At 35.9% G+C, this 24174-nt stretch overlaps 1 protein-coding gene across 1 annotated transcript in view; it reads left to right on the forward strand.

Annotated features, from left to right (window-relative positions):
• AKAP6 (A-kinase anchoring protein 6) overlaps nt 1-24174 on the forward strand; it is a 255963-nt gene that overhangs the window by 98554 nt on the left and 133235 nt on the right. Inside the window, exons 6-7 of the mRNA XM_068397672.1 lie at nt 3277-3373; nt 4647-4810. Of these exons, the coding sequence (XP_068253773.1) occupies nt 3277-3373; nt 4647-4810 (261 nt within the window). The remainder of the gene's footprint in view (nt 1-3276; nt 3374-4646; nt 4811-24174) is intronic.

The raw sequence follows: 24174 nt of genomic DNA on the forward strand, positions 1-24174 counted from the left end.
AAATCCTCAGAGGAGCTTCAAATAAATATTTTTTCAAAAAGCTTTTCTCATCCCCAGTTGTACAGACAAATAAGCTGAGAGCGAGAGATTACTATATGCTGGAAAAACGCGCTCTTACTTTTAGTGTGTTCGGAGCCCAGTATAGATGAGGAGGTGCTGCTTTTTTCCTCATGGAGGTTCTGCAGCGTGTTGTCTGATGGATCAATCTGTTCCCTAAAAGTCAGGGGACAGCTTCATTTTGTGAAGGCTGGGCTCCTTTGCCCCATGTGGTCAACAGACGATAGCACTCCTGGAGCTTTGTACTTACACTTTTGGAGTCTTCATTCCTGTTTATTTACAGTTCTGTAGCTTTAATAAACTGCATGATTCCTGCCTCACTTTTCCTTTCTTGCTAAATAAGAACAGTTGATATTTATATATAGGTTCATGGTGACTGGGAACAGTGCAGAGAACTTCATAAGGAAATTTTACTTGTTGCAGCTTGTAAACTACATTATATACACTGTAGTGCTAGGGGTGACATTAATGTCTTGTTTAAAAAGCTGCAGTCAGGCCAATGCACATGCATTTTCCATAATGTATATGTGCTCATGTGTGATATTTAGACTGCTCCATAGCTGCAAATGTGTCTGCAGAAATGGCTTTGATTAATTGACTTCCCTGCTCTTCTTTCCTCTCTTCAGATGCAAAGGCTCCATTCATTATCAGGGAAGATCAGAGGAGGAGGGGAGCAGAGTACCTGGGTCACACGCTGTTAGAGTTACAATTTTCCGAATGCCATAAGTAAACAGTAGGGAATGGGAAATATCCGGGATGGGAGAGGACCTCTGTGTTTGAAAGTCCTCCTGCATTCCAAATATTTGGTCTGATTTTATCTTTAGCTGTGCAAATTTGCATCTCTCCGTTGTATATAAATGTAATACTTGTTACATCTTCAACTCTGACTGCCTTTTTCACATGTCACTTTTTCAGCCACGCGGGTACGAGGAACCACGAGCACTGATGCACTGATTGAGGGCAGTTCTTTCCAGTGTTCTTTGTCCATTTGTTCCTTTTTCTTAGGAAATTACCATCTGTAAGAAATTATATATACGTATATAATTCTAAAGCCAAAACTCATACTTCACTGCATCAACTGCCAATTTCCTTTGCTTCTGTTTGTATTTATACTTATATGAATGGTTCCCTCCTTTTGATGCCCCTGTGCTGATAAGAGTTTATTTCTGCTAAATTTCACGTATGTTCATGGTATTTGCGCCACGCATAATTTATCCATAAAATCAGAATTTTGCACAAGGAGAATATAGCTAGTCAAAACCCAAAAGTTTGGCCCCATCTTTATTCATCATATTTTGCTTCTTCAGTTTAACATTATTACTGGTTAATAGGTGCACCTGAAAATCAAGCTGTATTGTAGTATCTGGTGCGTTATGTTAAATGAATCTTTTCTAGGACAGCAAGTCTCTTTTTTTTTTCCCTAATGAAAAAGAATACCTCATCTTTTCCAATTTTGCTATCAAACACATCCACATCATCTTGAGACACTGCCACATCCAGCTGCATCTATACTCAACTTCAATTATATGAAATTACACAACCTACTCTCAGGTCCTTTAGGTTCTCTTTTGCTGTGTGAGGCACACGCATAGTGCATTTCCTGTGAAGTACATGATTACAAACTATTCAGTACAAGCCTGTTTTAAGTAAACAGTAAATTAAATATTGTCCGTGCTTGTTCAGACATGCTCTTATGAAGGAGAAAGAACTTCTAGATTTGGGTTCATAAAACTCTAGATTTAAGAAAAGGCCAGACATAAACTAGGTATCCTTTTTCCCTTTTAACTTCTCTTGGCTGACCCCGTTGTTCAACGGCTGGTACAAACCAGTATATTCAGGTGCCCATACAAGGAAAATTGGGCTAGACCAAATGCTGAAGGTAGCAAAATTCATGTTTATTGCTTTTTATTTGAATGGAGAGCTCTCAAAAACATTCTGTCACTAACTGTCAGGTACACTGTTGCCTGAAACACTGTTAGGAGTCGGTCTGAGCAACATGCCTCTTTCAACCATGACAAATACAGTAAAGGAACATCATTTTATTACAGTTCTGGCAATATTATTTTCTGCTGCGCCGATCAGCCTGACTACAGAAGTTAGGAAAGAAAGGAAATGGTCGCTTCCCTAAGAAATGAGGGCTGTTGAGTATTTTGTGGTGTTTTCTACTTCAGTACTAGCATGGTCACTAGTATTTGGAGAAGTATAAATAGGTTTTATAAAAACCAGAAGCTACAAATGTGCACTTGCACAGTCTCCTTTCATCTCTGCCAGGCAAAACTCTCTTCTTCCAAGGGGTCAAATATTGTTTTCATTCATTCTGTAGACGTTTCAAAGCAAACAAGAGTTGCATGTGTGTGTTCAGGGCTGCACATGATTTATGATTAAACACAGCAAGTATCCCTTTCTTTATTGTATTTTGTTTCTCTTTCTTACACGCAAGTACGAGTGAGAAGCTCTGGCAAATAATTCACAAATTTATCCAGTTATCAGTGGTGTATGAAATGGCATAACATATAGTAGGTCATGTTTCCAGCTCTTCTCTCTCTCACCAGATTTTAATGCAATTTGTAAAAATAAAAAATAAATTTAAAAAAGAAACAAAATACTTTAATCAGTGTTAAAGCAGAGATCCTTTGCAAACTAGTAAAAATATTAGTGCAAAAAAGGATGAAAAAATACTTGCTTTGCAAATTAAGAATGCAGAGATCTAAAGCAGTCTGATTTGTTCTTTGAAAATGGATATGAGAGTTAACTCAGAAACACAATATTAATAGATTTGTATAAGTGCACATAAGGCCAATATATTCAATGCTGTAATTTTTTTATTGTTTCATAAATAGTGCTATCACCAACATTTCAAAGAAATCTGAAAAAACAGCTCATATGTGGTGGCATAAATTTAGTGTATTTTATAGAACACTGTTACTCCAGATATAGCCTACGGGTTGTGACTTTTCACAAAACCTAATGAATTTCTAGATTTGTCAGCTGTTTCAACACAGATGCACTTTGCTGATCTAACGGAAACATTTTGAGCCCAGATCCAAAATATCAATAGCTTTTAGTGTCGCAAATTAGTTTGGCTATTGGGTAAATGGGGATGTGGTTCTTGATAAAAAGCAGCAAGTAATTTTGTACATGTGTTTTATGATAACTGCCTCTCCAATGTCTGATACTGAGTTTGTTTCTCCCTCTCTTTTTTTCTTTTCTTTTTTGCAGAGTTTTAAGTTAAATGTAGATAGCCACTGTGCTTTAAAAGAAGCAGTGGTAGAAGAAGGACGTCAACTTCTTGAGCTTATTGTATCTCACAAATCAGGTAAATCCTTCTGAAATATTGCAAGTCTTTATGTCTCCAGACTATTAAAGAATGAAGAAGCATTGCTGTAAATTACTGCATATATACACTTCCTTATGTATTATTAATATTTACATTATCAGATTGACCTTCAAGATTTATAAATGTTTCATATACTGCATACAATGCAGTGATACTTATAAAATGAAATACTGCCTGCAAATAGTCTGTTCATTTTATTTTGGTCCTGCTGCTCAGCTGAGTTTCAATTGAAATCACATCACTGAAAACTTCACACTGACACATTCTTTGATGTAGCTGCTATGGAAATAACATTAAGATAATGAATTAAGATTTCAAATATATATTTTTTTACATACTCTGCATGGGTAATTGCATTGGTAAAGCTTTATTTTGCCGCTTAAACTAATTCTTACATCAATTTTAATATATTTATGAGGAATAGATTAAAATTAAAAATACCTTTTTCCGTTGGTTAGGCTTGTCTTTTTCTGCAGAGGTCTTAAATCAAGAGGAGGGGGAGAGAGACACAGGTTTCCCTTTCTCTATTTCTACCACCCCCCATATTTTAGATGTTTGTGTGACTTGTATGATAATAGAGTTTTAATCAGCATATACTGCTACGGAATGCCATCTTAATTTTGGCCTACTTAACATGCTTTTTCATCCCGGTTGAAGTTATCCTTTTGTCTGCTGTTTTCTGATCATGTTATACATTGTGCCTCTATTGTTTCACAGCATCAGACAGATCTGTGTAATGTGAAAGCTATAGGAAATCAGTGACTTCTATGTATAGTTCCAAAAAGGTGTAGAAGCCATAGCAGAGAAGGGTAGTGCATGTCATCATATACTTAGAAAATGGTAATGTGTAAACTACAGAAAATATTTACAGGAGTTGGAGGAAAAAAAAGAAAAATAGATTTGGAAGATTATGAAATGTTTTGAGATAAAGACTAGATATTAAAGGGTGAGATTACCATAGCTTTCCCTACTGCATAGAAATCACAGTTTATGTGGGGTATTCCTCTTATTGAAATTGTCAGCTGAAACATAATCAAAATTTAACATGATGGCTAAAAGAAATGTTTTGACCCTATAGCATTGTTCTGCAGTATGAACAGTAGTAATGCTTGGATTTATTGCTGAGAAAATACATTAAAATTCTTGTTGTATTTATTCTTTTAAATATCCTGCTAATTCCTTGACTAAAAGATATTTAAAGATGCAGGTGAGTTTAAAATTTTTACTTTTTTTCTCCTTCATTTTGGAGAAGGACTGAAGGACATGCTGCAGATGATTGCAAGTCAATGGAAGGAACTACAGAGGCAAATCAAACGGCAGCACAGCTGGATTCTTAGGGCTCTGGATATCATCAAAGCAGAGATACTGGCTACTGATGTGTCTGCAGAGAATGAGGAAGGGACTGGGAGCCCTAAGGTAAGTGGCTTGAAGTTTGCCTTATTTCCTCTTATTTCCGTCTTCTTTTGAACTAGGCACCACTGAACTTTTCTTTCCACCCTAAGGCTTTAATTTCTACCGGGTAAACATTTTTATAAACAAAATGAAATGCCTTACTCTGAAACAATAAAAAATGTTAGAACTTTCAAGTTTTCCAGGAAGACCTGTCTCATTGTGTGTAGAGAGACATGAGGGGGAACATAAAACATTTAGTAAACAAAACATAAAGCATCTTTAACATGAATAATCAGAATGGTTTTAAATTGTTTTGTTGCAACTATAAATCACTATAATCAGTGCAATCACTCAGCTCTGACATCCATTAGCCGCTTGGTTACAGCAAATTAACAAAGAAGCGAGAAAGTGATTCATTATCTCATTCCTGTTAATGACTATCAGATGCATTGCTTAATTAGGGGATGGCCATTGTAGTGGGAAGAAGGTCATATGCTTTTTCACAAATCTTTTTGCTCTAAGTCCTCCATAATAGTGCATATGTTGAATTCAACAAGTACTTTAAGAATAAGCTATCGACACCTATCATCATTTTGTGGATATTAATTATTAAAGAGGGCTATAGTACTTACCAGTTGCCAAACTTAATATTTGTAAGAGCATTTTAAATAAAAAACATGCTTATTCAAAATGGTGCAAGCAGTGTAGGGATACTACACACAGTACAAACTTCAGGCATAGGGCCCATAACCTTTCATTACCATCAGTAGTAAGAAAAAGTGGTTGGGGGAGGGTGCATTGGAAAGTGTTGCTTTTTCCAATGCCGTCTAAGCAAAGAATGTGCAGCAGAGCAATCCACTAACTCTTAACATCTTAGCATGCAGTAGGCTGAAATTTATAGAAAAATTCAACATACATGTTTCTAGAAATAACAGAGATGGTTGTGCTTAGTAGATTTTCAGATTCTGATGTCAGACAATACTTTGCATTGATACTCAGTGCGTCCTCGAGAGCAATTTGTAGTGACTCCTGGCTAGGATTACATAAAATGTTCTGGTGTTTTCTTACCATAATTCTACATAGCAAGAATGATCTTAGAGATGGTGGAGGAAGAGCCAAGGATAACAATGAAACAAAAATACAGCAAAAGACCTATATGCAGGAGACACAATTTGAACTGATATCCTTCATCACTTGCATGGTGGAAAATGCTCCTGTGTCACATAGCTCTTACTTTAGGAAGTAGGCAGTGCTGCAATGCTTGGTTTCATAGTTAGGTCTGCTAAAGTAAACAGACTAGGTCAAAATTAAGTTTCTAGCCCCCCAATAATATGACCCTATACCTCTGAACAGCTTGACTCACCAATGGCCAAAAGTCTAACTGCTTAATCAAAATTATCACATAAAAAGTGTTCTAAAATCTAGCTTGATTTTTCTATGAAAATTATGGAATCCCTAGCTTAGAATAATCATATTCAAATATTTGCTTGAAAAGGGAGAAATGGAGGTATAATTTGTGTTGCAGTAAATTTTTCATATAGATAGGTGGTAGCTCCTTGCCCTGTGCTTTTTATCACAGATACAGGAACCTGAAGAAATGCTTTTTTGTTTTGTTTTTTTTTGTGCCTACAGTTAAATAAAACACAAATAGACAAAAAATCCACCAAACAAAAAGTATTTTCAGGTTATTTCATTCATTAAATCTCGTCCCTATGTGATTCTTGTAAGTATGGGCAATAGCGCAGTCAAATACCATCTACTTCTTCATGCTGGAAGATTAACTAAAATTAAAATACAGCTGGTAATATAACTGTGGATTTCAGTTTGCATCTATTTCAAAAGCCAAAAGGAACCTGAGAAGTATAATAGGAAATCTAAAGATTATAACTAGAGGGTGTTTTTCTTTTTGCCTTGTTGAGAAACTACAGGAAGAGGGTTGGTGTTAGAAATCTGTAAAGAAATAGGAAAAGGAGGAATTTCAAAGACCCTAGAAAACTTTTCCCTTAGGACTTTTTAAGCGTGTTTTCATAGCGCTATGGCATCTTTTGTGCAAACAATGGAGAGTGAGTGGAAGGGAGAGAGGGACATTCTGCACTTTAGAAATACATTGTCAACATTTGTATTCAAGAATTCAGATTTTGCTTATGAAATTTTTCCTTTTATCATGTGTAAGTGTCATAGTGGTTTATAGTGATTGCTATAGGAATACTTGAGGGATTTTAAATATTTCTGATACCTAAGCTCTTCTAATGTATTGCGTTCTCTATACAATCTTAGAAAAACAATGACATCTCTTCGTTAAGTATTTACTAAAACTATTATTGTCAATTTTATAAATAAACAAATGATGGCTAGTTTTGCCTTCTTACCCCATTGAGAAGTACCTTTAAAAATAAGTCTCAGATTGCCATGATACATTTCAACAAGTACTGATCTAACATTAGAAGTAGTAAACATGACGTACAATATATCTGACTTTCTTTCAGAATCTTAAGACACTTAGCTAACAGTAGGGGTTTTCGCCTGATGGGAATACTAAGTAATACTCTAAAATATCTGAAAAATAGGAGGAATGTTTGCATATGTCTGTGTATCTTGTGTTTTTCCTCCTTCTGGAGATGTCTGAGACCACTTGTTTTGTAACTGATGTCTTTATAATTGGGCCATCCCCTCTCCATCAGGAAAGGACTACTGGAACAGTATTGCTTCAATAAACAATTAAGAATGGTATAGAAAAATAATGTGATGTACTTTCTTATCTAGTGGCCGTGAGAGTGTTACTGCCTGAATATTACCCTGATCCATAAAACTCCTAGTTTGATGGAAAAGTTCATTGCTTTCTGAAGAGCTTGTAAGTTAATTGTGTAACTACTGTCCTTGAAAAGTATACAGATCTTAATAGCATTTGCCCATAGTAGACATTCTCCTTCATTCAAAATTGTATGGAATAGTATTTTTAGGGTCAATTGTACTTTATACTCCCAGAAGGCATTTAGACAGTTAGTTCATGACTATAATTTTTGAATCTGTATTATTTTTGTTGTGCAAGTAAGTGATTGGATTAAGTTTTGGGTTTTTGTGCAACAGTTCTGAGCGTAACATCAGAACCTAAAGGCTGGTAGGTTAAAAGAATAATGGTATACTCTAGAAATATATATGTAGTCTGTACTTATGGACATGTTCCTTTCCAGAATCATTGTTATATTACTGAAAAACCTTTCTACTTCTCCATTCCAGCTTCAGAGAAATAAGCATGAAACTGGTTAAGGCATTGGGCCTAATGCTTAGAACATTGAAATCTGACCTAGTTGTCTCAGGTAAAAAGCACTCTTGGGAAGATTTTCTTAACTCTGTAATGGACTTCTCTGTCAGGGGGTTAATGATAGAAGCAGTAAGAATTTGAAGAATATTAGAAGAAGAGGTAAAAGCACGTTTAATAAAGTAAACCTAAAATTGCAGAAATAGTAGATGGCTCAGGATAACAGAGTTTGAAGTGGTTAAACAAGCCTTTGTATAAAGGAAAAAAGAAAACCAGTGGGATTTCCTCTTGATATGTAATTGAGCATCCCACACTTTCAGGATCATCTCCCACTTAGTTGCACATAATTTTACAGTTTTTACAGCCATTCTAAACAAACAGTCTTCAGTACACAGAAGAGTGATTTTCATGAAAAAAATGAAAACTTGGTGAATCTGTTTAATATCTACCACAGTTTGGGATTCTGGGAATGCTCCTTGACAGACAGTTTTATAGTGACACTGGTCTCAGACCTAGCGAGTGAGCACTGCAGTCCAGAACAATTACATCCTGCTTAGTGTTTTAATATGAGGATGAATTTGTGGAATGGACAACAAAACAGAGCAAAGGTTAGAGAATGGTAACAGTCCTTTCTTTATTACTTCAGACTTGTAACTTGTCCTGGCCATCCAGTCATGCTGCTATGACTACAACATTTAGATTAATACTTTGATACAAAGGAATGTACAAATAAAGTGTTTTGTCATCTTTGTGATCAGTGCAGAGAAATATCAAATTTGTGAGTAGGTATTTTGCTTTTTCTCGGTGTCTTTTATTAGCTGTAGATTTTTAATCTGCAGACATCAGTACGATGCATATACTGTAATATTAAAGCCAACACACCAGTATTTTTTTCTGATGTCTTCCATTATTTAAAAACAGGGAAAGACTGTTATTGGGATAGTCTTCTTAAATATTGCCAACAGGTAACAGAGAGCATGAGTTCAGAATCTAGTGTTTTTACTTACATAACCGCTTTGAAAACTGGGTTTCTAGTGCGCTGTAGGTTGGAGTGTTGCATATAGTATTGGAGTGGTCAGTGCTTTGAAGCTGTCAAATGGCACGTGTAACTGGCCTTCATTCTCTTCTCCTCGAGTTAGTTGCTTCTAGTGAAAGGGCAGGAATAGCATATGCTAGAGGGATCATTTTACTTGGGTTACTGGAGTTTCTTAAGTCACAGGGGACTTTTAAAACTTTCACACCTCAAACTGAATTTATTTATTTAACTCACAGTCTCTCTTTCTCTGTCTTCCACACGCACAAACTCAGGATCAGATGCATACATTCAACCTTGTGGCTCATATTCTTAGTATTGTGGAATAAAATGTCAAGGAAATAGCCATCACTTTGTCAGTAACAATTTGAAAGATAATGAAATGGAAATCAGATTTCCGTGTCTGACATTGTACAGACATATGGAAAGGGAATTTCATCTGGTAACACACATGCCATCCTGGTCTATGGTTATCTCGTAGCTTAATCGAGTCTTTTCTTGGAAGAGAAATGTACAAGGAAAGTTGGTATTTGTGCTTTAGCAGAAGTAATTTTTTTCTCTAATGTGTTCATAATGAGCCACATTCCCATCTAGACACGAGAGTGTTTTATGCTGTGAATGCAACACCTTATAGATCAGACATTAAACTGAAGTTCCAACCACCTTTATCCAGGCTTACTTCCAGTATCAGTAATTACCATCTGCCACTTTAATTCTTTGCAGTTTCAGCTGAATGTATTAGTCTCTTCTGTTCAGAACGACTGGATAGTCTTGAGCACCGTTAAATAGTTACTACATTTCACTGGTAAATAAAGTACCTTACAAAGTATTTCTGTGCTGAAAAGTATTACAGCAAGTCAGTAGCTCACCATTCACTACTTCAAAAGATGGTAATAGGGAAAGTGATTTCCTGTAATTAGAACAGAAAGTTCTGCTATGTTGCCATTGAACATAGTCTTAAATTGTTGAATATTTAAAATGCTGTCTGTACATAAATAGAGAATTATTGTGCCTAATAGCTGAACAGTTCAAAATCATTCATGTGACATTTCAATTCTGAATCTGTTAGAACTTTGGAAGTCTAAAGATACTGTGATCTTACTCTTAAGTACAAACAATGCCATTATTTCTGCCCTACTAGAAGAGAATGCATCTACAGTTACTATTTTGCTTGGCTTTAGGTATTTTAGTATGTGACATTACAGTATCTATGGTGGGGGCTTGAACCATGGATGACTTGGTCAAATGGATAGAAAGGGTAATGGTATTTAAAAAATCCTTCTGTAAATCAATAGAAAAAATTTTGGTTTTGCAAGGAATAAGCCTATCTTTTAGTGTTTTTACTGGAGCATGTGAAACACAACTGAGTTCTTTTTATATTAGCTGTTATCCAAATATAGGATTGGAAACATCCATTAAGAATTTAGATTATCTTTAAGGTCCCTTCCAACCCAGACCATTCTATGATTCTATGAATTTCCAAGCTAATCAAAACAAGCTATGTTGGTGTAACAATGAAAAGAACCTAAGAAAGAAGCAAGAAGGAATATTTCTGTCTTTTAGTGCAGCTAGGCACTTAAAGCTGCTCAGTTTTCTAGCTTTTAATACCTTGCTTTGTAAGTTATATATTTTTAATCTTACAGACATCAACACATTACCTAGAATGTGCGCAGACCTAGCCATCATTGTAGCAAAAAGTATCTTCAGGAAGGATTTGAGAGGTAAAACCATAATTTTACATGCCATTTTAGAGTGAAGGAATAAAAGGAAACAGAAAGGTGTTTTAGAATAAGTGTAGCAGCAGAAGCTGGCATCGGTAAAAGGACAGTCTGCATATGGAAAATTGAATGGGACTGACATAGTGAGTCTTTATTGTAGAAACAACAAATACAGATAAATGGGATCTAGTGAAGGGTATCAAAGATGTGATCATGACAACTCGGCAGAAAAGCTTTGTTGAAAGTACTGTAGCAGACTCCAAGAACTAGTTGGAAAATTTTACATGAGGATTTTACTATAGAAAGAAAGAAAACATAGAATTTTGGTACCTTTTAGTACATTTCTCGTACAGTTTTTTTTTAATTGACAAAACCTGTGCCTTGCCAAGAAAGTGCCTCTCTTTATCATACTTTGAAGTGAAATTTTCTCATAAAAGCAGATGCTTTTTTTTTATGGAAGTATTTTTCAGTTGATAGAAGAATTTAAATGTTACGTATCTAGGAGAGCTGTATTTTGAAAATGTTTCTTTTGTTTAAATAGTTGCAGATTTTTTTTCTGGATGATTGAAAGCAAAAACATCAGAGGTGCCCCAAAAAAAAAAAAAGATTTAGGTCTGTTGGATGTACAGTCAGCTTCCACGTGATAGATTCACTGCTATTTACTGGAAGCTGTTTCTCCTTAGTTGTTAATGGTGTGCCTTTTAGTGGGCAGGAGGAAGAATTCTGTGTTTAATTCAGAGCCTCTCTTCACGGAGAAAGGAGTGAAGCTAAGCAGCCAGTGTTTGGACTGCAATGAGAGAAGACAAATCAATATAAGCTCCATCCTAACCCTCTTCTTTCATGTTACATGAGACCTGTTAAAACTTTTCTATATCACAAGTTAACTAAATATTTTGCTAGTTTTTCATGAAATTGTGTCCCCGAAGTCTTAGTTAAGAAAACATAGGTCCCACTTTAGCTCACAGAGATTGTTTTCTCATATAGCCATTAACCTCCTTGCATACTTGCTGCAGATTCTCTATGACAGTATTGTTTTCATGGTATCTAAAATAATTTTAATCATCTTTTAGAAGCCAAATTTCTAAAACAGTAGGAGAGCTCCTCATTTTTTTCCGTTGAATCCGAAAGTAACCTTACCTCTGGTTTATTAAGCTAACTACCAAGAATAAAATGTAGAAAGCCACACTTTAAAAGTCATATTTTTGCAGCTAAATTGCATCTACTACTAAGCACAATATTCAATTCTGTTATAAAACATAGGTACGTTTTTAAAGCAACATATTCTAATATTTACTGTAAAAATATCAAAAGTCATATTCTAATTGAAGATGTGAACAAGGACTCCAAGGTATCTGTGGTATTTATAGTATGCTTCTATAATTTTTACACCTTGGTGATTCTAGATACTGTATATTGATTACTTGTGGCAACTGTAGGCTCTTTAACAGCCCTCACTGTTAATAGAAACAGTTATGCTTAAACAGTTAGCAAAGAAATTATGATTTTTGACTTTAAGAATAAGGAAGGCTACTTTCTATTAAAACATAGATCAAGTTCAGATCGAAAGATGTTTTATATCTAAATCACTCCACTGAGAACAAGTGCAGACTGAGAACTTGATGAGAACATATATTTAAATTGACATATGCCCAAGGGGCAAATTTTATCATAATGCCATTTGAATCTTTGAACACTATTATCTGAAACTCTGAAAGTATGTTAGGCTATTGTAACTTCACATGCATAACTGGACCAACTCTGACAAGTCCTATTTAGGCAAAACTCCCAGTTGGGTTTGGCCTGTATTTAAAAATATAAGCGCACAAATGTATTTGTGCATGTGTTCATATGAACACGTTTATCTCAAGTGACTTAAACTGAGTATTAACCACTCAAAGGCCTTGATTTTCTATTTTGCCAGTATCTGTTCATTCTGCTTTCTCTATACAACAGAACTGATGCACTTTTGTTCTGTAATTTTTACTAGAACGTATTTTCAGCAGTGAAAAGTGGAAGGGTTCTCTTATTCACAGCTGCCTATTGTTTCACATGCTTCTCAGATTTCCAGAGAAATCCACATTTAATAAATTTTTAGTAACATGCAACACAGATACACAAATTCATTTTACTGAAAACTGGATGTCTCTCAGTCTAAAGCAGAAATTTCTAGGATAGCCTGTCAGAGCTATTACTTTTCTCCTTTTCTGTGTGGGCTCAGAATTCTGTGTGCCCATTCAAGGCCAAGTTTTTACAGCCACAGGACAGACAGAGCTTTTTCCTTTATTTATTTTTTTGAGTTTGAATTCAGAAGTTGATGGAACACACTAAAATAATTTTGTAAATAAGTGAACAGAAGGAATCTTGGCTGACTGAAAATGTCTTAGAGGGACAAGTTTGTGATTGACTTTATAGACAGTGATCACTAACGAAGCAAATTATTTGAAATTCAGATCTTTTCTGTTAACTTTCTCTTAACTTGCTCTTCTCAGTGACATCCATTGACAGGACAAGGGGCAACGGGTGCAGGCTGGAACACAGGAGGTTCCACATAAATATGAGGAAAAACTTCTTTACAGTGAGAGTAACTGAACACTGGAACAGGCTGCCCAGAGAGGTTGTGGAGTCTCCTTCTCTGGAGACATTCAAAAGCTGCCTGGACGCTTTCCTGTGTGACATGATCTAGGTAATCCTGCTCCGGCAGGGGGATTGGACTAGATGATCTTTCGAGGTCCCTTCCAATCCTTAACATTCTGTGATTCTGTGATTCTGTTGTGATTCATTTCTTATTCCTGCTCCCTCGCCCTCCATGCCATCTGTTGCTCTTCAAAATAGTTCAGGATTTCACCAGGATCACAAGTGAAACAAAACACAAGAATGTGTGGGGAGAGTCTTCTCACAGGGTTCACAGCCTGGTCAGACCCAGGTGGAAGTGCAGTAGGACTTAAAGCTGGCACTTTGTAGACATAGCTGATTTGCAGACCAGATTGGTTCTGGTCAGATCAAACAAACAATGATAAATATTTTGGATTGTTCAGATAATGTGGCATAAGAGTTAGATGTTGGGCTTACAAGGTTTTCATCTACTTTCTCCACTAGCCTATTTTGCTTAAACAAATCATGTTTTAAAAGCTAGTTTTGCCCTTTTGATAAAGTCTCCTAAAAATCCTGTACTTTAAAAATGGCAGCTTAATATGGATGCTATTGCCAATCGTCATTACTAAAGATTGTTGCTTCTGTTAATAGCATTCTGTCTTTGTCATTTTATTAAAATCATATTACTGCTCTGAAAACAAAAATTACTGCTTTATTCAACTGAAGAGTGACTGGCATGGCACTCCTCTGATCTTTAAAAAGAAATTTTACTTTCATTGTATTTGTGCATTAAATCAAGTGTTCGTATCTACAGAATAAACTAACATCTTATAAATATTACTGTGTTTAATTATCAGTTCAGTATTTGAGTTTTTCCCGTTATGGTTGATGTCTAAGAGTGATTAAATGTGTAATAGAGAACAAAAGGAACATTGATGTGAACAAAGATACTACTAGATAAAGGTAAATTTTATCTTCTGAATGTTTTTATTCTTTTTAAAGTATTTTAATTACTTTTATATTCAGCATGATTGGGTGGCATTTCCTTTTTGTTTTCATTTCAGTTCCTATTTTAGTCTTTCAGAACATCTTCTAGCAATGATTTAAGCTGGAGAATCTTTCAATTCTAGTCTCAGCTGTATACATAAAACAGCTGTTCTTGTGGGGTGGCCACAAAAGGGAAATCAGGTAAAACAATGTTTGAAGGAAAAATCTACTTGAACATCCTGCATTTTAAATCTGACTTGTTCTTAAATGTCTTGTGGCATAGTACACTTGACTACACTTAAACTTTAGATTCAGAGTGATGTTACAGATTTTGCTAGTTTTTTAAACTAATCTACTAGAAGGCAACAGAATACGATGCTGAGCATTGTGTGACCTGACTTCTTTATATATATCTATATTATGAAAAAATCTCCCAACCTTTTCAATAAAGAACTTGGTGAAATATAGACTTACATATTACAAGACTGCAAGATGCTTATGGTAAAAGCATATGCAAGTTTGTATGTCAGCTCTAGTAACTTGTGGATAATATTTTTGTTGTATCTTTTTTTTTAGTATTTTGCCAAGATTTTTAATTAAGCCTTTCCTATAATCTCTCAAATGCTCCTAATTTATTGATAATTACACCTACCCAGGGTAGTGTAACTAATGTGGAAGATATAGTGGGGACTGCATCACATTTAGAAATTTAGACTTGTTCCTTAAACACCTGGAAGTAACTGCAGAAAAATAAGTGTGATAGTAGTGTACTTGGTAGTGTACTGCCACATCCCGTGGGCAGCTGTAAACATTAGTGACAGTTAACCTAAGATGGGTTTTAATGTGAAGTGGGATTTCTGACCAGGAGACAGGTGGTATGCCGTATTCTTTTATAATCGCCCCATAGCATGCTTTATGAACCATCATCAGGCCAGAGAGAAAGAATAGCTCATCTGGGCATGTACACTTCATTTCTTCATCCTCGTTTTCTTCTTTACAATTGTGTTATAGAAAGGAGCCAGGCATTTAGCACAGAATGCCTTAATCCTTGACTTTATGAGCCCTAAGAATATCACAAGTGTGGTTGATGCTGACAGGTCACATCATCCCTTATGAAATGGAGAAAAATGGTAAGAAAGGAGAGAGAAAGTTGCAAAGCAAAAAGTTCAGATCTGCTTAAGAGTTCAGCACCATGTGTTCTGAAATACTATGACTTAAAGTTATGATATGCAACGGAAGTCTAGAATGGTGTGTTTATGATTGCTTACATTCAAGGACCATTGTTTTGGTTCAGAGGAAGTTGGCGAGAAGGAGGTGACTGAGGTCAATTTGTCTTTTTTGTCCTTGCTGTTGGTTTGGCAAATTTTCCTGGAGACTGCAAGGGTGTCAAGTACAAGTATTAAGTTGTACAGGCTGCCCTTCCTATCTTAGATTTGAGGTGCAAGAGTTTAGAGCATTGTATAATAATGAAGTACTACTAGAACAGCAAAATATAAAAAGGAATTCAAGAAAATAGAATCAGTTTCTATTTTACAAGCTGGGTGCAGCAAGAGGAAACTTATATAGCTAAAGTATACAGCATCCATATTTATCTCAGTGGACTTATTCCTGACATGTATTGCTACAAAGACTTTTGTTTGTAGAGTATCAGCTAATTAAAATAAATCTAAAACTGAATATGAAAAATGTTGATTTCCAATTCAGTGAATCCTAGCAATATGATAAGAAGTTTGGTTTTAATTCTTGAAAAACATATTAAAATTAACTTTTCTCCCATTTATGTAATGCATATAACTAAATTTCCTTCCTACTGTGAGACAGTTTCATTTATTGTTATTTGTAAACAGCTTAGTAAAGATGCATAGTGGATTGGTCTAGAAGCTCCTTGAACAGTTTCTTTTGAAATAACACTACATACGTTAAGCTCAATTACACATCCAAACAGCCACAGCACACTTTTGGTAATTTATTCATTGATTTAACATAGTACCCAGAAGAGTCATGCCTGCTGTCAATTTTGTAATATATTATGTTTTAAATATACTCATGCTCACCCATGCACGCCATTAAGGTGTGCATAAACCTGTGTTTTTCTCTCTTGACAGCTATAAATGTTTGTTATTATTACACAAAACATATGTTCATGTTGTTTTTGTCTAAATTATTCTATCTGGGGCTATAAAGTTTTAATGTTATTAGTTGCCCTTAGAATTTTAATGTTTCACTGCTGTAACCTTCTTAGGATTTCTCTGCAATTAAATAGAAACTATTTCACTACAGCCTGGAAGAACAATATATTTTATACAAATAATAAAAAAATCCTTCTTGCTCCATTTTCTTCCAGTGTAGTAAACTGTTTACTTGACAGGGTTCTATCCCTGTAGTGTTTTCCAGAACTGAATAGAATATTACACTTTCCTACAGTCTTCTCATTAGGAAAAAATCTAGCTTAACCCCTTTGAGACAGGAGCTATGTCATGAGCAGTTTGCTTTGAAGGCCCTCTCTTTGTTGTTCTCTGTTGTCCCCTTACTCAGTAAAGTAGCTCCATTACAGAGGAAACCTCAATCAGTGTAACAGATATACTATGGAAATAGCTGGGGGTTTAGGAGATAGCATGATATTAGTTTAGAAAAATCATTCGAAGAAATGTCTCCTATGTTGTCTTCTAAATAGCAGCAGTGTTGGCAATAGGAAAATGTATTATTCTCCTCCTTTCAGTTTTCAAGGCCTTTTTCTGAGGAAAGAGAGCAGATGAGAATTCATCCAAGACATTAAAAGATATTTACTGCTTTTAAATGAGCAAAGGACTCATTTAGAACATTCTTTTCCATATAGTGAATTAAGGCACTACATAGACCTTTTTTTCGTGTATTTTGTGCAGAAATACCCTCTCATAGAGCAAGTAATGTATAACAGTGCCATGCAGTTTTTAAATATCTGACTTTTATTATCTTAAGTAGAGCACATGGGTATTTCTACTAGAGAAAAACTAGAAGTTTTGTTCCACAATCTGACTACAGCTCCTTTTGTGTGTAAAGGAGCAAGAGGGAGCAATAGTGATCAGAACATTCAAAATAAACTGATTAGAATATGCTTGCTTTCTTAAATTGATTAGGCGAGATTTCTTTTAGAAAAAAAAAGTTATTTCTAACTGAGTTTGTGCAAAATGCTTGAAATACTTCAACCTGAGCGTTTGAATTGGAAGGTGCTTCATGAATCTTATATTGAAAACTTTAAATCAAAATAACTTGCCTAACATCTTTAAGAAAGATGTGAGGAAGAAGACATAGTTAATGGCATTAGTAGCTACTAATGCTTTATGTTTTTGAAGCACAGTATATGTAAACTTCAGAATGCCTTTTGAAAAAAGGTATTTTTTACATTTTACAGAGAAAGAAACTGAGGCAGAGGGGTGAAGAGCCTTCCCCACAGTTACAGGGAGAGTCATTAGGCCAGCTGGAATTAGAATTGAGGAGTTTTGTCTTCCAACCTCACGTTGAACTCACTGAACCAGTAATTCTCACACTTATACAGTAACAAAGATCCGTTAATATTTAATGCTTCCAGGACTCTGCCAAAAAGATTTCTTTCTTTATTGAAATGAATTCTATCCACCGAAATTTAATTTGTCTCCCCTGCCTTCCCTGCTCTTCTTTATTTGTTCTTTCTTTCACTTTTTCCTTTCATTTCCTTTATGCTCTTGAATCTTTCTGTATTTTTAAAATTCATTTTCCTTTTTTCCTCCTTTTGTCCACATGCTGTTAGAGAATTGTGTCTTTTCATCCCCAACAATATTTTCTTTGTTTGTTCCTCATTTTCCCTAGGTATATCAAACCTGCCTTCAGAACTGCTCTGTCTTACGGGGCCAGAGTTGCTGCTCACAAACAGTGTTTCATAGCACCCTAATTTTCAAGATTTTAATTATATCTGAAGCTTTGCCAATTACATGGTGAACTTCTGCATTGGAAACACAGCCTTCTATCCTCAGAACTGAAAAGGCTATAATAGAAAAAAATGTACCATTTGTTGAAGAATAGAGATAACAGGGAAAAAGCAGTGTGTCAAGGTACTTGGTTAAAACAGTAGTCTCTTACAGAGCACTCATTACTGCTAAATAATTGACTGTGTTGAGAGAAAGGTTTCTATGTGAAGAGAGGTTCAAGAAGGTCAGTTATCTAGTGGTAATGACCATAACGGTCATTAGAGGGTATTAATGCTATTAAGAACAGAACTTTAACTTTTTATTGAAGTTTTTATTTAAATTATATTAACTTTGATTCAACTTTTAATTGAGGTGCAACCATCCAAATTCTATAGTCAGGAACCAAGAAGTAATGAACATAAAATTACATGTTCTTCTGATAGGCTGATGGGTCTTTAATATATTACAATTTCAAGAGTCTCTACAGAGCAGTTATTAGTATAAAACTATTCAGAGGTATTCTATTTGAATTAGGGTTGGGTGACTGATTTAGGAACAAATCCCAGCTTGACCCATAGCAAATGCAGATGGTATATCTTCTGAGTCAAAAAGAACGCCTTTTCATAAATACAGTTGCATGTGATCTCAAAACACTTGCTAAGTTAAAGCAAAAATCCTTTGATGCCTAAAATGCTCTGTCTGATAAACCTGATGCATGGTGGCAGCAGCACTGAATTTATTCTGAATTGAGTTTATAGTTCCATACTAACAACAAGTTCAGTATTTGTTGTATAGAGAATCTCATGCTGAAAGTAAGTAGGGACAGTACTACTGTAGTTCTTCCAGCTATTACAAGACCTAGAGTCAGGGTATGGCTGGGGCTCCCAGGAGCCCTGAAATGTGAGGTACGAGGTGGAAGTACTGAGCTAATACATCAGTAGTCCTCCTGCTCCATCTTTCTATGTTGTCTTTTTCTCTAGGGCATTTTGGGAATAGGTTGCTGAGTAAGTATAAAATGCTGGAGGGCTAGAGAAGAGGTATGAGACTGTAAAATGAACTCTCAGGGGACTAGAGGAATATTGCATGTCATGCCACTTTCTAGTCTTCTCGCAACAGAATTTTTTGTCCTTGCCTTTCTAACCTGAGGACATGCTTTAAAATAACAGCAGCAAAATAAACATGCTACCAGAACAAAACGCTAAACACTATGTTTCATTCACGCAGGGGAATGATGAGCAGAAGAATGGCTGATATATGATAGGAGTTAATCACATTGCCAAGTGCATGTCTGGGCAGGTGCTGAGAGACTTTGGTAAGACAGGAACAGCATAGCATACAGAGGATTGAAAGCCGCACAGAATCCTTCATGCTGTCATAGCAACTTTTCAAGGTACAATTTGAGAGCCAAAAGCTATATTGTGTTTCTGAAAAACTGTGGCATTAAAAGAGAGCTGGCAGTCTTATTAAAGTAAAAAGGAGAAAAGAATCTAGGGTGAGTTATTTAGAACAAAGGAGAACGTGCTATCCAAAAGATTTTTTGCTTCTTTTATATTAAGGCATCAAAAAAAACAATAAGGTTAAACAGTAGTTATCTATTGCATGACTATCTGAAAGTTTTTTTTTGCAGTGAGGAAAACTCAGTTACTAACACTATTAGTGCCAACTGAACTTACTACAAAAAAAAGTATTCTGGGTTTTGGAAATGTTCTGGGTGTTTCCAGAACTTCCAGGATGATGTTCAATTTGCAGTTCTGTTGTTCTTTATATATTTTCATAGTTTCTTTGTATGGAGTGATGCACAGTTCTATGAAAACACCTTCTGTTTCTAAAATCCTTTGAACTTTGTTGTTTCTCATAATTACAGACTTGGGGAATACTTTGTATCAAATTGGTCTGCTGCCATTTTCTTGCAGGGAAATTTGCTATATGAACTGATAATGTCTTTTTTTCCCATGTGAAAAAAAAAGTAAACTGCTTTACATTTTTGGTAGGAAGCCAGGTTTTTGTCATTTAGACATGTCACATCGTTATGAAAACATCATGCATCATAACACAACATAACAATGTGATTTGCTGAGATGCTGACTCCTCTTGAAAAACTGTAAAGTGGTGTGTGCATATTTCCATGCAAAGAACTACCTGAGTATTTTAGAATGTTTTCCTGGGGCTGCCTGTGCAGTGGTCTAATGCATTAGCCTTGTAACTGGGAGAGAATAGGTTCTAATAAGTCACATGCAAGTCTTTGTAATTCTACTTCATAGGTACATGACATTTGCATAAAATCATAGCACAAAGTACTAAAAGACATTCCAGGAGGTCATTTAGTCCTCTGCCCTGCCCAATGCACAAGAAGTTAAAAATCACATCTGAACTGTTTCTGCTGTCTGACTGTTTTCTTAAAAACAGCCAGTGCTGGGTATTCTGTAACATCCAAAACAATTTATTCCAGTGCTTTGCAAACTTGAAAGCTCTTTCCTACTGTCTTGCCTAAATTTACCTCACAGCAGTTTATACACAGTTGTTCTTGTCCTATCCCCAGAAGACACAGAGAATCGTTACTTTATTCTGTGTGGCAAGCTTTAACGTATTTGAAGATCGCCATCAATTTGCTATTCTGTTTCACATTGTATGGGCTTGTTCTGTGAATTTGTAAACTGAGTGTAAAACTAGTAATAAATGAAAGTCAAGATAAATGACTTCCACAATAAACACAAACAAACAATAGAAGTGACATCCTCTTCTCTGTGCCCCTTGAGATTCAAACATTATCCCAATAATCTGCAGTGTGGCGGAGAGCTTTTACTGTATCAACAGTCACAGAGGGATACTTCCATCTCCCCTGGTCCTTTGGTGCCAGGCCTGTACATAGCTGCTGTTTCTCACAGTAAGACCAGTTCCATAATCCCTTACACACAGTGGAAGGTGAGCCTGGAAGCTGAGGCACTGCAAGAGTGTCTAAAGGCAGATGACGTTTAGAAATCCAAATGAAAATGAGAGAGATGAAACAGTTAAGATGTTTAGAGAAGGCATAAATGAAGTAATAAAATAAATTATGCACCTAATCTTTAAAGTCACATCAAAAATTCTCTCTCTCATTCAGCCCAGTCGCCGCTTGCCTCCTGTCAAGGTGGGAGATAGAGCCTTGTGCATGCTCTGCATTTCCCATTCAGATCTTCTAGAGGCTCTAGGCTGGTTTAGTCCTTTACTCTTCAAAATTCCTATTTTCTTCTTCAGCAGGAGAGACCTTCTGGCCAACATCTTTATTAGAACAAAGTTTATTTCCCCTTAGTAACTATGTAGAAATATTCCTTGATTTTACTCGGAGTGATCTCCTGCACTTAACTTGCTAGTAAACAACTGTTTACTTAGGGAGATGTAGTTTCCCCACTACTCCTTTTGTTGCTACTTTAAATTCTCCTTAGTGTGTAACGTACCTTTTGTTGGACCGTATGTTCTATGGTAGTATGTACGTAAAAAAAATATAGGATAAGTCAGTCAGTTGTTCTTGGATTTTTACTATCTCTTGACTAAGCCAAATGTCACTAGCCGTTAACAACTTTGGGGTGTTTGGTCTTCAAAGTCTGCCTTTTAAGGAGGCCTTAATAGAAGACAAACAGATGACTAGTTGGGGAGGTGTAGCACTGTCCAGACAAAGGCAAAAATACTTTAAAGTCCTCATCATTTAAGTATTAACACATGTATTTATCCGTGTGATGATCTTACTAAAGACAAAGGAACTATTAACATGAGTAGAGTTAAGCATGTTCTCAAAGGCTGACAGAATTGAGATTTCTGTAGAAACATACCACGATAAACGGTAACAAAAATTGGTGGTAGCAGGAGTTTGGAGAAATGGAGGAAAACAACAATAGGAGGTGTAGGCATGCCATGTATGTATCATGGTAGCTAAAAATCAGTAGTCAAAGTCATGTTTATTTGTTTGTCACAGTCCTTTCACATTTGCCTGTTGGAACTGTGTAGGCTGAAGTAAAGAAGTTGTGGAGAAGGGGGGTGTCTGAAGCAGGCTGAATCCGGTGAAAAATTGAAAAAGCAATGATAAAAAGACAATGAACTGAAGAAATACAAAGTAAAATAATGGGACAAAAAATAAGGTTGCTATCTTTTCCTGGTTACTGACTATCCTATCTAAGCAAGGGAGAGGGCAGATCTAAGCTTACTGAGATCAGAGCTGCTGTGCACTACCTGTCATGAATGGGTATTCTTGTTTTTCAGAGGTGGTAAAACAACAGGGAACAAGCATGACACCACCAAATGATGCAGTTATGAATGATACTGAAGATGTATATGGAGAAGTTACACTTATGAAAAGACAGCAGGGGTGAATAGGCTAAGCAGACCTAAAACTTCTTTCCTTTGCTTTTGGTGCAAGCTGATGGTGAGTTCAGAGCTCCCCTGGCAAAGCTGAGCTGTTCTCAGGAACTTTTCCCAGAAGAGTGGTAGAGGTAGAGGCTGTATATGCACAAGACACTGCAGTCTGGAATGAGTATTATGCCCATCGAGTGGTAGTACTGTGGCATGGTGCCTTTCCTGTTCCTTAAGGATTGCAGTCTCTTGAAAGTGTGTAACGCAAAATAAAATAAGGCAAATTTTCACGCTGTCCAGTTTATTTGGGGAATTTTGTGTAATATCAACATGAGTAGAGTTCCTTCCTTATAAGAGCACTAATAATATTATCCCCAAAAGAATAGAAAAAATAACTTTAAAAATCGTTGACTATATGAATAAACATGAATCATCTTTTGACAACTCTCATATGAATTGCACCATTAGGCTCACGTGTGCTATATGAGCAACGTTTTGTCAGGAAAGTCAAACGGCCACATATATTGATTTTTAACTGTAACTGAAATAGCTTAGTGTAGCATGGTATCTGGTTCTAATTTGTGACTTTGATTTGTAGGGATTGTGAACTAATCTCGCCATTGAATGTTACATTTGTAAACCAAAGTTTTAAATTGTGCTGAACAAACATATGTAGAAAATTACAGCTGCACTGCAGGCTTGCACCTGTGCCTGGATTTCATCTTTTCGAGTCTTTACTCAGGGCACATGTATAAGCTATGAGAAAATTTATGATGTGGGAAACCTGTCTTAGTAGTATGTGTACCAGAAACAAGTGAATAGGAAGTAAGACGTGGTTCTGTTTTATAGTTAAGGAATCAGAGGCAAAGAGATGGAAGCATTATTAAGAAGTTCATGTAGCAGGTCAGAACAAGGGAAAATCAGAAACGGTATGTCCTTACTTTCAGTTCCTCTCTGTGTAGACCCCGTAAGTCCAGTCTGCTTCAGTTTTTGGTCCATTGGCAGAACATAATGCAATAATATTCTCAATTAGCAAAGGCAAGGAGTGGTGGAAGAGATGCCACACAGACTGGTCGGCATTGATACTATTTCCTTTGCATCTAAAAGCTTGTCTGCATGGTGAGCACCTAGGAAACCTTACTAAATTGATGAAGTTATTGTGCATAAGTTAAAGGGCATTAAAGTCCCGTATGAATGTTCTTACTCAGAAGCAAAGTTGCCGTAGCTTGCTCTAGCTCCTTTGAGAAGGATTAAGCTGTAGCAAATTAAGGCCACTTTAGTCCTGAATGAGTGTCCACATGGGGGTTTAATGCACTTTAACTTATGCACATTAGTTTTGAAGCATTAGTTAATTAATCATAGAAGTCTTGTCCCTATGCTGACAAGTGCTCAGAGAGCTTCCAGAGATGTTGGTTCCCAAAGTGCTAGTGAGTTAGTTCTTTTTGCATCTCTCCTAATATGACATTTTCTGAAGGAACATATTCTTAAATATTTAAAGTTCAGTATTTAAACACTTAATTTCTAAACATGTGCAGTTCTATTCCTTTGCTTAT

This window comes from Nyctibius grandis, chromosome 4, assembly GCF_013368605.1.
Source record: "Nyctibius grandis isolate bNycGra1 chromosome 4, bNycGra1.pri, whole genome shotgun sequence".
In the NCBI taxonomy this organism is placed as follows: Eukaryota; Metazoa; Chordata; class Aves; order Nyctibiiformes; family Nyctibiidae; genus Nyctibius; species Nyctibius grandis.